Below are 14,787 nucleotides of genomic sequence, written 5' to 3' on the forward strand. Positions count from 1 at the left end.
AACAGCAAACCGGCACCTGGCAATTAGAGCTAGAAAAATCCTCTGGCCCACGCTGTTTAGTCATCGCCCTGCCCTCCCCGACACCAGGTATCGAGCGGAAAAAGCTGGAACAGCTTGTTCCTTTTTAATTCAGTTTCCATCCTCTCCCCATAAACTGCCGGCTGAAACGCACAAGAGCCCCGCGTTGTGCCGTAGGCAAACGGATGCATCCGCACCCGGCTGGATGGGAGGGATGTGGCAGTGCCAAGTGGTGCCCGGTCCTGCATCCCTGCCAGCTGCACTGTGAAGGGCTGTGGGATGGATCCTGCACCTGGCTGGAGACCAGGAGAGGTGCAGCAGCTTCTTGTATTGACGCAAAGGGGAGGGAGAGGAAAAGAAGTCATTCCTTGCGTTCATTCCTCCTAGGAAGGGCTTAATGAGACCAAGAGCGATGCCTGGTCGCAAGCCCAGGTACAAGGTTGGGGGTTTCACGGTGCAGGAGACCAGCTCTGCTGCTGCATTTCACTCCAGAAAGGTTGATTGCCTTGCAGGAATTACGCAATGGCATCTCATGCCCCACATCCATCCTCCTCCGCGACCGTGGGTGACGTGCGCCGTGATGGTTTGTGATTTTTGTGGTCCTGTTTTCCTGCACAAGCAGCAGAAGAGGTAAAAGAGCAGCAGAAGCGTGAGCCAGGGAGCTGGGTGGTGTTCAGGGTTTTCCATCGGTATAGTCCATGGTGTTTCCTCCCCACGAGGTTTATAAGCTTAGTCCACATCCTCAAGTTTTTCTTCAAAGCAGGTAAAATTGCAGAGACTTGCAAAGAAACTTCCAGCTCAGCAGCAAAGCTAGGGCAGAGCTTCACCCATAGCCCTTGGTCCCTTGTCCAGAGTAAGTCTTTAGAGGGGGAAACAAACTATGCAGGAGCAGAAAGCAGCTGGACTGAGGCTATTTCTGATTTTCCACTCCCCATCACAGCTCCTAAAGGGCTCCAAAAGGATGGGGAGAGTTTCAGACCTTTGCTCTACCTTCGGAGAAGCAGCTCAGAGGCAGGGATCAGAGTGGGGCATCATCCTCCAGCACATGAAAAAGAGAGGAGAGGACCAGAAGGTCACTTGGGCAATCGCATCTCCTGGCACATGAGGATGGTGGTGGTCCCAAGCCTTCTGCGAAGCAGAGGAGCTGCAGATGAAGAGTGATCAGCCCTTCCTCTCCCCTGCTCACCATAAACCATGCGTTCACCAGCGAACGATGGGGCGATTTCCTTCGGGCTCTGCCACCCACACCAGGTCAACACGATGGGGATCTGCTCCCACGGCCACCCTGAACAAGGGGAAAAGCAGAGCTGAGCAATGGAAAGCTTGGAGAAACCCAGGTCAAGCCGATCCTTGGGAGTACTCAGGAAGGAGAGGGTCGGGGTAGTTTGCTCGGCCCAGGACAGAAGCTGGCAGAAGATATGTCTTCTCAAAGGGACTGGCTCTTCTCCCTTCTCTGCTGTAGCAAAAGGCAGAGTCTGAAGTGTTCAAAACCTATATATTTTTGTATGTAAATACTCCTGCTATTCATTAGCAATGTATTCAGCACACTTCACTTACCCGTGCACTGCACTGTGGGGAAGTAATTTTGGAGGGGAGGGGGAGGGAATTAAAAAAATTTTAAAAAAAAAAGCAAGCAAAAGCTAAAGGCCAGTCTGGTAGGGGATCAAAATTTGACAGGAAGCAGGAGAACACCTCCCACCCAGATAACCCCACGCCACCGCTTCGTCCCCGCTCCAGCAGCATCGCCTTCAGCTCTCCGGTGTGGCAGCAAGAACGTTCCCAGTCGCTCCGTTTGCTTCCCAGTCGCCCCAGGGACGAGCAGTGGGGTCGGTGACCTCCTTCCTGTCCTTGGCAGAAAATAAACGCGGCAGAAACACGCGGCAGCAGCGAGGCTCTGGCCGCGGGGGCTGGCGATGCCCTGCGGATGCCCCTGGCAGAGCATCTCCTGGCATGTGCCTGAGATCCTCCTTCCCAGCGAAGAGATGCCAAAGTGCTTTAATGAATCAGGTCCAAAGACTTTTTCCAAGAGAACCCTACAAAGGCTTGAGATCAAGCAACCTTAAATCTTTCCGAGCAGAGACCAGTGAAGATATTAACTGCTCAACAAGTGCTTATAGTGATTTATATTTGAATAGGAATTGTACATTTATTTATTTTTCCAGACACCATATTTTTAAACCACTAATATTTTATAGTAGATTTTCCTTCCCCTATTTAAAGAACTATTTCCATGGAAAAACAGTACTTTTTTTATGTTGAGAACATTCTTTTTTTGCAAAAAAAAAAAAAATAATAATAATCAGGTAGGAAATGCAGTGATGAGCATCTTTGGCCTTAATCTTTCCCTTTGTAGACTGTAGCCATAATTGTTACACCAAAAATAAATTGAAAATAAAATTAAAAAAAAAAAATCTACCCAGGCATTTCCTCCCTCCCTGCCCTTCCTCCCTTCCCCACGCTCCTCTTCTCTCCCCCAAACCAGCTTTAACACACAACATGTTGTACAAAGAGATTATTGCTCTTGCCTTTCGGTGAGAGTTCCACAAGCAGCTCAGATGTCCTTGCAAGAGACTTTTCTATTTTCAGATTCACAAGGAACGTGTAAATATTTTAGGGCCGTTTATCTCCCGCTCACAGTGCCAAGACCCCATGGATGAGGTTGATCCTGTGACTGTTGCCTACAGAAGACATACAGGAGAAGACATAATCCATAAGGGACTGTAAAGCAGCTACCCACTGAACCTTGCACATATACTAGAGCTCTTACGTACTGTGTAGCAGCATCTCTCATGGGGACAGGAGTCTGATTTACACTGGAATTTACTGAGGAACTGGATTGTAGAGATTATTCTTGCATTTTCCTACAAATATATTTTGAAAGCATCATGTATTTCTGTCAATAAATATTCTTATCTAAAGGACCCGTTTCTTGGCTGACTGAAAAGGGGTGGGGGGAGCAGAGCTTGTGCTCTAGAGCCACAGGCATCAGTTACACAGACGTTACAACTGGCTTGGAGCTCGTTTGGAAACCCAGTGCAGGCTCCACATGGTCCTGCTAGCAAGAACACGTGAAAACGTTACGTGAAAACGTTGGACAAGCAAGAGCACAACCAACCCAGACCTTCAGAGGTAGCCAGCCATGGACAAGGCTGTATTTTTGCCACGCAGAAGAAAGTAGGATAGTGGTGAAAAACTTCCCTTAATTAAAAAAAACCCAGAAAACCCAGAGGGGCGGGATGCTCAGTTGATGTGGGTGAGGGCAGCCCCACCACAGCCAGAGTGCTTGCTGGAATGTCAGTGGCTTCAGGGTCATGTTGGGGGGAAGGGAGAGGGGGCTTGGCTGTATTTCTGCATTTCATCCTATTTTATCTGCATTTCAGCCTGCAACTCCCCCCCACCTGGTACTTAGGTCAGGCTGTGGAGGAGGGAATCAAACCTCACGCCTCTAAGCCAAACCACCCCAAGGAAGGAGGACCCTCAAGCAAGGGCGACAGCAGGGGCAGCAGCAGAGTGGGCAGCTCAGCATCTCCGTTTGCCTTCAAGTGCCTGAAATAAAACATTTTGTTCTGGGTTAAGTTTTCACTTAAAAAAAAAAAAAAAAAAAGAAGAAAAAAAATTTGGTTTGATTCAAATATTAAAGCTCAGTGGTTTGCATCAGCCTATGTTCTAACTCCGGGGTGAGCTTATAGTGGTCTTCCAGTACCTCAAGGGGGCCTATGAGAAAGATGAGGAGAGGCTGTTCAGGAGGGCCAGTTGTGATAGGACAAGGGGTAATGGTTTTAAAATAGAGGGAGGTAGATTCAGGTTGGATATTAGGAAAAAATTTTTTACCATGAGAGTTGTAGAACACTGGAACAGGTTGCCCAGAGAGGTGGTGGATGCTCCATCCCTGGAGACGTTCAAGGCCAGGTTGGACGAGGCCCTGAGCAACCTGATCTAGTTGGAGATATCCCTGTTCCTTGCAGGGGGGTTGGACTAGATGACCTTTGAAGGTCCCTTCCAGCCCTAACCATTCTATGATTCTATGATTCCATGTTCGTCCCCAGTAAAAGTCCTTACAACTGCTAAGCACGGGCTGGATTTATGGGATACGGACCCAGCCCATCACTGATTTCAGGGCACAGGATATTTTCTCAGGTGTTCTGCAGTGCAGAGGGACACGGCCGGCTCCTCCACCACGAACAGACACAACGCACCACCGGTTTCACCATTCCTGCACCACCATGAGACCTTCACAGGTGTTTTTCCATTCTCAGAAGAAGCAAGCGATGTTAGAACAAACAGATGTTAAACAAACAGCCTCGCTAGCATATACATTTTTATTAAGAAAAAAAATGAACAAAATACATTCTCTCCTTATGTACATTACATACAACGTAACTACATTTGTAGATATTCCTCATTTCACTCGTTCATTTATGTACAGCATGGGGCTTACGTATCAACCCAGAAGTTATCAAAGAAGATCTATGCCAACGAAGAAAATTAACACTCCAGGCTGAACAAAAATCATCCGTTTATCTGTAAAGAAAAGGGCAGGATGGGGAATCACCGGAGTCCAGGAACGATGCCTGTAACCACCATGGGCTCAACATAGGACTAGTCAATACTTGACTTGCTTAGTAGAACACCTGTGCAGCTCACAGTGTTCCTCACCCCATGGATGCTCCTTTCCAGCCCTTTCTGCTCCTCTCAGTTCAGCTCTCCTGTGGTCAGGTGTCCCAGACAAAAACTGCAGGACAGACACGAAAGGGAATTCAGACGGACACCAGAGTCTGTCAGATTGCTGTAGAGATTCAAATGCTTCAAGTCGGATGTCAAAACAGAAAAAAAGTTCTGGACAGGGAGGGGACACTCACAACTCCAAGCACTACATAGGGAATAATCATCTTTTGGGGACCACATGAGGGTGTAGAGGATGAGATAATGGACATCGAAGGTCCAGACAGACAAACTACCACACTGTACAGCACTACACTAAGAGTAGAGGCAACAGCTCAAAGAAACAGCTTGAAAAAGCCCCCCTAACCAGGTGATGGTGTCCCACCAGCCAGCCCAGCAGCATTTAACCTCGTGCTATCAACACATCTAGAAGAGAGAGGTGGTTTCAGCAGTTTCAAAGAAGAATGTTCAAAAGGAAAAGTTTTACCAAGACTAGATACTCCTAAAACGAGGCACGTTGCATCTCAGCATCTGAATGTACAAGATGCATCCAACCACCAGCCCACAAGGATGGGAACTTCGTCTCCCATTAACCGAGAATGAGCCAAGGGGCTTTCATTTTCTGCCCTAGGCAAAGTGATCTGGGGCCTCCAAGGCTCACGATTCCCATAAACACATTTGTTTGTATAATTAAGCTCTTTTCTCTGGCTTAGGACCTCCCCAGCACCCCCTCATTTCCTGCTGTGGAGGAGGGCATGCTGGAAGATGCAGCAGAAAATACAGCTTTAGTAAATAGCAACAGCTACTAATAACGAGGGGTTTGTTTTCTTTTCCACTACCCAGCACAGCAGCTTCTGAAGTGAAAAGTGTTTTGCACATCAAAACATCAACGGGAGGGAGAGAGGGGAGGAAGGACAGGAATGATGAGGGAGAGATGAAGGAAATACTCAGCCTCCACTGCTAGTTTGCCTTCCCCACGGCAGACGAGAAGAGAAAACAAGTCAGCAGCACAAGAGTTAACTCCTCCACGGTTAGATAAAAGTCTTCTCCAGTACAGGGGTTCTCCACACTGCTTGGGGAAGGAAATCAGGATGCCACCTTTGGAATAGCACCTATTACTGCAGGGTAAGCAGAGGCAGCAGGATCGGCCGCTGTTCAGATCGGACTTTATGCAGTGAAGTCACTGACTTGCAACTAAGAAAGCACAGGCTGGTAAGAACCATTTTCCCCTTTTAAAAGACAATTTTTTTTGTCAAAACTTTCCCCTCCCCCCAAAAAAATTAAAAAAAAAAATCACTGTTCAGCCTCAAAGTGGCTTCTTCAAGGAGCAGACCCTGCTCACACACTGCAGCACTCTCTTATTTAGTGAAACACAAAGTAATTGATTGAATCCCTTGGGCAGCTAGTTACAAAATCAGGGTATTTAAAGTGTATTTTCTCATCACTGAGGAGAAAAACCTATCCATTGGTATCTGGGAAGTGGAGAAGACTGCAACCGCTAGAGCTACTGTTGTGGTCTGGCCTCCCCACCATCACATTAATTAAAAAGCAGCTAATCTCCCTTAATCTCACAGGCTGCTTTCATCAGAAAGCTCAGAACATTTTCGGGTTTTAACACTCTTAAGATTGCCAGACTCGGTCTGATGGCTGCTTGTGCTGCATAACCTCCAGGATGCCCGAGCAGGGTTAAGCCCAGCTGGCTTCCTTGCGATCACTACAGAGGGACAAAGAAAAAACAAATAAAATTTATTAGTCTCTATGTTGTCTTTGGGGTGGAGAGGGTCAAAGTTCAAGGTGAAGCTCTGGGACTGGAAGATCCTGGTCTTACATCACTTTTATTTGAAAAAGAGCCAGAGAATGCAGCTTGCTTAAAAAAAAAAAAAAAATCAGCTTCAGACAGCAGACCTACTTGTCAAGTCTTCAAAGTCCTTCCATGAGGACAGACCACATCTTAAACACATACTCACAGGAGCCACCACTATGTTATCCCCAAACCTATTTCTCTTCCCATTCATAGAATCACAGAGTGGTTTGGGTTGGAAGGGACCTCAAAGATCACCTAGTTCCCACCCCCCTGCCATGGGCAGGGAAACCCTCCACTACACCAGGTTGCTCAAAGCCTCATCCAACCTGGCCTTGAACACTTCCAGGGATGGGGCATATACAACTTCTCTGGGCAACCTGTTCCAGTGCCTCACCACCCTCACAGTGAAAAATTTCTTCCTTATATGCAATCTAAATCTCCCCTCTTTCAGTTTAAAGCCATTGCCCCTTGTCCTATCACTACACGCCCTTGTAAAAAGTCCCTCTCCAGCTTTCCTGTAGGCCCCCTTTAGGTACTGGAAGGCTGCTATAAGATCACCCCGGAGCCTTCTCTTCTCCAGGCTGAACAGCCCCAACTCTCTGCCCTGCTACACTGCAGAAACAAACCAAACACCCCAACTGCTCGCTGTTTACCTCCACTGGTGAAAAGACTTGGGATTACGAAAACAGGTGGCAGAAACCTAGGACTATTATATAAATGAACTTGAGAGCTGGTATAATCGTCTTTGTCTTCTGTCAAACAGCCACCATGCAAAATAAACCCTGCTGAGACAGGAGGGGAGGCTTATCACAGCTCTGAACGTCAGGTCATCGAGGGGCACAAGTAAATAGGTGTATTCATACACTGACAGCACACCCTGCTGCTGCTGGGAAATCAGCTCCCACACTCCTCCATCCTTACCCCAGAGGAGGAACAGCCCTTGGGGAGAATGATGGAAATGGTGAGGATCCTCCTTGACTGTTTCAGAGGCAGCAGTAAGGAGTCTGGCAAAAGCAGCAACTAGAGGATGGTGATGGGACATGGAGAAACTTGAGGGAGGTAGATTCAGGTTGGATATTAGGAAAAAATTTTTTACCATGAGAGTTGTAGAACACTGGAACAGGTTGCCCAGAGAGGTGGTGGATGCTCCATCCCTGGAGACGTTCAAGGCCAGGTTGGATGAGGCCCTGAGCAACCTTATCTAGTTGGAGATATCCCTGTTCCTTGCAGGGGGGTTGGACTAGATGACCTTTGAAGGTCCCTTCCAGCCCTAACGATTCTATGATTCTATGATGCCTCCCAACTGCTGCTCAGCTCTAACCTTTAATTCTTAGGAGGTGCTCGTTAAACTGAGGGAAGTCTGAAGGCACCACATTTTAACAGCAGTGAACAGTGACACAGGGAAAGAAAAAGTCAGAATAAATCAAGGAATATCCAAGGGACCATGCTTTGGCTGTCATACTGGGCAGCATATATGCTAGCGGTGGATTTTCCTTTCAGATTAGTAGCAAACCCAAAAATTCAACTCAGTAGAGCCAGGTTTGAGCCATTCACTCAGCCCACTTTTCCCAGGAATGAACTGCAATGCCACACTAGAGCTGAACACTCGACTGATTTCTGGCAGCACTCAAATACTCACAGTCTCCAGGCCGTCAGTAAAAGCTGTGCTGACTTACAGCAACCAGCTGGAAGCCAAGACAACACGTACCTTTGTCTGTACCAAACATAAATTAAGATTTCAGGGTCCTGAAGTGACACACTGACAGCAGCTTAAGCAAGTCTGTGGCTGCAGGTATCTGGAAGCAGAGGGCTGAATTTGGGTCACAGCAAGTAGCTGGAGCTCATCACTAACAAACAAATCGAGTTATACGAAAGCAAAGGAGACAGCAGCAATGTTACCTCTGGGATCTGTGCTTGGGGAAGGCGCTGCCTTGCAGACCTCTCCACTGAAGCCATACAAGCTGGTGCTATAACACAGCCCCCACAACCACTATCCTCTTCAGAGGTTTATGTATATAAACAAAGCACACATGGATAATCCAAAGCTCCATCCAGTTCTTTGACCTCTGCCAGGAACACCAAAGGCATACCTGCTGGCATCAACCGTGACTCTCAAATGGTAACAAGCGGCTCATTAACCAGATTCCACTCCAAAACTGCGTTTGGATCCACTGCCTACAGATAAAAAGCATCTGGAGTCAATTTATCCAAGTGCTGAGCCATGTACTATTATAATGGTTCCAGTACAGTAAATCTACTTTTTCCACTCCAACTTTTCATTATAATAGAGGCTTTCAGTAAAACCGGGATTTTGCCTATAACTCATTACCACAACTTGAATAATTTCCAGCATAACCTTCTCCGTGACAGGATATGAACAGGTCTACCATACCCATAGGTGTTTAGATACACTAACAAGCTTCTGACAGTACATTTATGTTTCAACAATATTTACAGCTTCTATGCCACCATCGATCTATATCAGGAATAAGTCATATAGTCGTTCTTAAACTCTTTCACAAAATAAGACCCATCTCCAAATTATTACGTGTACTTACTAAAATTGGCCAAGCTCATTCAGAGTTTCTATAATCTTCCCCCTAATCAGAACAGCAATAATTTTATTTTTTTTTTAACTGGGCCCACTTCTGTTTCTGTAATAGCTACAGCTATAAAACAACACAAGCACTTCCAGAGACATACATGAATTGCTTTTACTGTCAGGACTTCACTTGACAATAGCCAAATATTCCTTAACTCTGAGCCAACCACAACTAATATGCTAAAATTCAAAGCATACACTGGGAATCGGGGTTTCACAAGACATTTTTCCACTTCTAAAAAGAAAGGTACTGAATGGAAACATATCTAATAATTTTTTTGCCATTTTCCCCAGAAGCAGCACAGCATTACACCAACAGAATTACTGCATGTACAGAGATGTAGGAGCATTCAAGCTTAAGGTTCCGCAGTGCTAATCCATAATAAAAGCTTAATTCGATAAGATCTACGAAAAAATTTCCTTCTCAATTCTGAAATACCGGAGACAATTAATAGTATTAGCGTTACAGGTGCCTGCCACCCTCCTGCATCCAAAACAAGCGGCGCTAACGTTGATCTTTCTTCCAGTAAGAGCAGCAAACCAGTTTCAAGTGTTTCTCAGAACACCGCTTTGAGTTCATCAGGCACTGCCAGCAGCACGAAGGAGCTGCAGGTTTGCACAGTAGGGCAAGAGTGGGGTACAACTTTGTGACAGAGAAAACTCCCTTCTACAAATCTGCATGCATCAGAAAAATGATTCAGAAACCAGCTGTTCCACAAAGCCCTAAGGAAAACACTCTTCCAGAGTCATTACTCTGCTTTGGAAGGAGTCTCTTCTGGAAGGAGAAACAGCTAATGGAGACCCTGATGCTTGTGGCCGCTGATTAAATACAGAGATGAAGCCATCACCATCCCTTTCCACTAGCCCCATACCGCTGCGAAGCGCCTGCCCTCCTGCAAATAGGTGGGTCCATTTAATTTGCTTACTGACTCCTTAATCATTAAATTTTCAGGCTAGCTTATTACAATCAGTGACCAAAAAGTTTTGGCAATCTAATTTAAGCATCCTTACTCCAGTACAACCTTAGAATCATAGAATGGTTTGGGTTGGAAGAGACCTTAAAGATCACCTAGTTCCAACTCCCCTGCCACGGGCAGAGAAATCCTCCACTGCACCAGGTTGCCCAAAGCCTCATCCAACCTGGCCTTGAACACTTCCAGGGATGGGGCAGCCACAACAACCACCTTCAACAAGGGAAGCTTAAGTATGCTCTTTAGGAAAGTTTCCGAATTTCATTCTAGTTGCTAACGCACAAGGCAAATAGCTTTGAAAAAATCTTTCCAGTTGGGTCTTTACAGATTGATTTTCCAAAATGAGAGCATGAGTTTGCTAATCCATCCTCTGGTAGGAACCTCCAGCTCGATCCCTGAGCTAGTGCGTACCTGTACGCACACAGAACCATCTCGGGCAAGCAGAACCAAACCCCAGGCATTTATTTACATGACTGGATATCACATCCTAAACACCACATATAGGATGCCATCCAGAAAAAGGGCAAACTAGAAACTTTTCTGAGAAAAAGTTCTCCTTCCTCGTTATACTCAGCAAAAGGAAGAGGCATTTAAGAATAAATACATCACAAATGTTATCTTTTGAAGACCCAGAAGAGAGAAGCTACAACTAATTTCAAAAACTTCTTCGCATCAACTTTCGGGTCTCCCCAGGAGCAATATTAACGGGACCCACAAAAAAATAAAAGGGCAAAGAGGTGGCTATAGTCTCCTCATTTGTAGTAACGACATCTAAGTGGGTCCTTTTGCCACGTGCCACATGAAAACGTGTTGGGTCACACTGCAACAGCAGTACTTGCTTGGAAAAGCCATTTTGGAAAAACTCTTAAGGACTTCTGCCTCAGTACTACCGGGAGGGCTTGCACAAGACAAGCATTAAGAAACCCACTTAATTCTACCTAATCAAAGTGACCAAAAATAAAATCCGAAGCGTTTCATTTCTCTAGGAAAATGTGTCACTTGACAGGAACAACTTTGAATAAAGAATAACTCCATGTTTTCTAAAGAAACGATCTACTGAATAATATTGTACGGCCAACTATGCTGAAGTTCAGTGTCAGTGAAGAACCAAAATCATGGATCTCAAGGATTTCTCTTTTTTTTTTTTAAAGAAAAAAACATACATACATTAATACTTCAGTCCTGATTTAGCAAGTTTATTTCACCCTGACTTCCTACAGTTTCAAAAAACATACCAAAACCTTCTAACTTTGGCTTTAAAGACCCCAGTCATCGTAAATGAGTCCCTCTCTGACAAGTAACGCTGCTTTCTTTTGCAGTACCTTATTTACAAGTGAACACAGAATTTAAACTACTGCAGTGCAAAGATTATGTAGTGTTAAATCCATACACAAAGTCACCTCATATTATAAGGTAAAGGCAAATATAGCATGTTTGTCTTGTCTGCTACAGCCTGCGAGCAGTAAGGGTGAGGTTTGAAGACTTCTCACGTACAGCTTGTGTATTTATAACGTTGCATGCACTGTGCTGGGAAACATTTTCAGCTGGCTGTTTTCTCATCAAGTGGGTCTCTTTGCTGTTTGTACTTCAGTACTTCTGGAATGCTCACGTCTAACGCTTCACTGGAATATCAGCAGTATCTTTAAAGATCTACATGTGGTTAAATTCAAACTCTCCCTGTAACTGCTTATCAATAACTGGCTTATTTTGAAAGCAAATTTATACTGCACTGCTCAGAATTTTTAATTAGTTTTTAAATTGGGTAGTGTAGCATATATCGATGCAAAAAAAATCACTTAATTTTGACTCCTAGCTTTAAGGACACAGAACTAGGAAAAACTCTTGGCAAAGCCACAAGAAGCCTTCACTTTGGATTAACCTCTCTGGCCACAGGGTGCCTCTGCTGCTCAACAAATACTCCGAAGCTGAGCAAATAGTTTCTGCTGGTTAATCACCAGCTGTAATCCATAAACTGTACTCGTGCGAGCTGAAATCGATCTGCTCGGGATAAAGGTAGGTCAATATTTGAGCATCCTGAAGTGCTCTCGTTAGCTGGGATTGTCAGTCCTGCAGAGGCAACGTTCACCTCGCTCAGGCAAATCATTCATTTATGCTATGCTACAAAAAACTGAGCCAGAGCCAGGCTGTCAGGCTCTGCATACACCCCCGACGCAGAGGACAATGAGTTTTGATCGAATTTCTGTAACACAGACCAAGCTGGCCGCGATGTGCTGCTCCCTTCACAAAGCTTTTGGCATTCCTAAACTTCTGCCGCCTGCTCGCCGGGGCTCCTCCGTCTAGTTGTATCTTTTGGGTTCAGCCTCATACGTAGTCATTGAAGGTAGACACACAAAAGTTTAGGAAGAGCTCGGCTGATCAGAAAACTGTCACAAAAAGCAATTAATCATCAGACTGAAGCTGTAGAATACACAGGCGATGAGATCAAGCAATAAGGGAGCACAACAGCACTCCAATTTTAAGTCCTAGAAAGCTGTGGCATTTTGCCTGGTTGCATTAAAAACGCCCAGTTCAATCTCACTGGAAACAACGCCTCGATTGGAATATTCCCCCAGTACAGCACTGTTGGTATCTACATTCGTACCCATAAGCTCTACTTTAACTAGTTAACAAAGCGCCAGCAAAGGTAGCACGTCGTAAAGCCTAGCAGTGACGTAAAACTTTCCATGTCCCTGGAAAAAAAACAATGCAATGTTTCAAAGAAACAATTTCATCAGATTTCATTTACTGCACTCAGTAGAGAGTGGATTCTTCCACAGACATCTGAGTTGCCATCCACCGAAGTACACAATGTCTAAACAGTCTCAAGTTACAGGTTACTTAAAAACACTGTATTTGTATAGTCCTCCCTAAAGACAAAGCAAAGCCCAGCCTCTAACACATCGTTCCTTTCTAAGTGATGAAACACTAGTGCGGGTTTTTGAATTTATTTCTAACACAGCAGGACGACAAAAGTCACACAAAGAACGTGGTAAGAGGCAACACAACGCAATCGAAGCAAGCAGACGCTCGAGCTCTGAAAAAGACACTTCACTAACTCTTTATTTCAAGAGTTCAAATCATCTTTGCACACACAAGACTTCCATCAAGTTCAGCAGGAGTCGTGTAGCCACAGTGGGTGCAGCAATGATGCCCTACTGGCACAAACACTTCTGGACATAAAGCTTTGCAGTCTCATATAAATATTTACATCTGCCCGCTCGTACTGAATGCTCACTGACACCCAAAACGAAAAGTTTCTAATGCTGGGGGGGTGTGTCCTTCATTCCACTTCATTGTGCAGCACCAAGCCCTTACCTTGGTTATAAAGAAAGCTTTCAGCGAGGAAGCATATATTTTCTATACATATGCATCAGCTTGCTTTCAAAGAAATTTATGCTAAAAAGGCCTCCCTCCCGTTCAGATCTTGGTCTAAAACGCATTGAAAAGTGAAAGAGCTGCACTACGTAGGAAGGAGACAAGCTGTTCGGAGCAATCCTCTTTACGTTTACACATTGACAAACGCACACAGAAGCACAGGTGCACGTAAACGAAGACAAACTGCTTCAGAAATCCCACACCCAACCCAGGAGACGGGTGGCAGAGGTTGGGCGTGCGTGCGGTGGAAGACCCAGTTGCGCCGGGCTCCGCGAGGACCTGCACGGTTCCTTGTCAGAGGAGCATGGCAGTGAAAAGAGAACAAACCCAGGGAAAGGGTCTGTGCAGATGATGACTGCACTCCTGTTTTCCAGTGGCTTCTCTGAGGTTCTCACGTGTCTGTCAGGTCTAAGTGGAAGGCTCCAGAGCATGGAAGATAGGTATTTAGGTTTAGACCAGATATCAGATGCAGCTAGACGCTCCTGTCAGCTCAGTTGTGGGGCGAGGAGACAGGTAATTTGTAACATGCTCCCCTTCACATGACACACTGTGATTGCAAGACTCAAGACACATACGTTACTATTACCTCAACGCGTGCCAGTGTCCTGCCACCAAGTTATTCAGCTGCTGAGGATGGAGTTGTAGGACAAAGCAATATATCATGACTAGCTACAAATGAGGAAAGAACAACCTCCTCCCCCTTCCTCACAAAACTCAAAATAAAACCCATCACCTTTAATTCCAGACAACCCACAAATCTCACCTTCCCCCTACAGGCAAAAAAAGATCACTGTGTGATTGGGGTTTATTTTTTTTTCTTTCCCCCCACCTTTTCATCTCACATTTGCTAACTCAAAATGCAAAGTCAGAAAAAATATATATATTTAGTCGGAAGTACGTCAGTTACATTTTATTAACCTACTCCAAGGGAAAAGCTTCAGGGATTCACCATACAAGTATAAAACCCCTTTCAAACACCTAGGGGTTACTCTATTACTTCATCCCAACAGTCAATCAATGCAGTAAAAAAATTAAAATACTGAAAATGGATGCTTTTCCCCTCTTCCATGTGTCCAGTGATTGCTCCATTACAGCGTGATGAGGTCCACCAGGTTGCCTTTAGGAGGGGTCATGTTGTCTGGAAAGAAGTTGACTAGTGTATCAAACAGCTGAGTTCTCTGCGCGTACGTGTGGTCAACATCCGAAAATCCTGAGGAGGAGGAAAAGGGAAAAGAAAGTCAGTGCTCACTACTCTAAATGCTCAGTTGAGCTGTGGAGCACGCCAGCTGTCCATTTAGGACGGATCTTAACTGTTTGCTACCGTTGCCTCAACTAACATGGCTGCCAGCTCTCTG

General features: G+C 45.3%; 1 protein-coding gene across 1 annotated transcript in view; it reads right to left on the reverse strand.

Moving 5' to 3' along the window:
- Window positions 1-14,242: 14,242 nt before the first annotated feature.
- The window catches only part of MKLN1 (muskelin 1), a 106,833-nt gene continuing 106,288 nt past the window's right edge, over window positions 14,243-14,787 (reverse strand). Inside the window, exon 18 of the mRNA XM_086609758.1 lies at window positions 14,243-14,642. Within this exon, the coding sequence (XP_086465884.1) occupies window positions 14,521-14,642 (122 nt within the window). The 3' untranslated portion in view covers window positions 14,243-14,520. The remainder of the gene's footprint in view (window positions 14,643-14,787) is intronic.

Source organism: Tauraco erythrolophus, chromosome 4, assembly GCF_009769465.1.
Source record: "Tauraco erythrolophus isolate bTauEry1 chromosome 4, bTauEry1.pri, whole genome shotgun sequence".
NCBI classification, from domain to species: Eukaryota; Metazoa; Chordata; class Aves; order Musophagiformes; family Musophagidae; genus Tauraco; species Tauraco erythrolophus.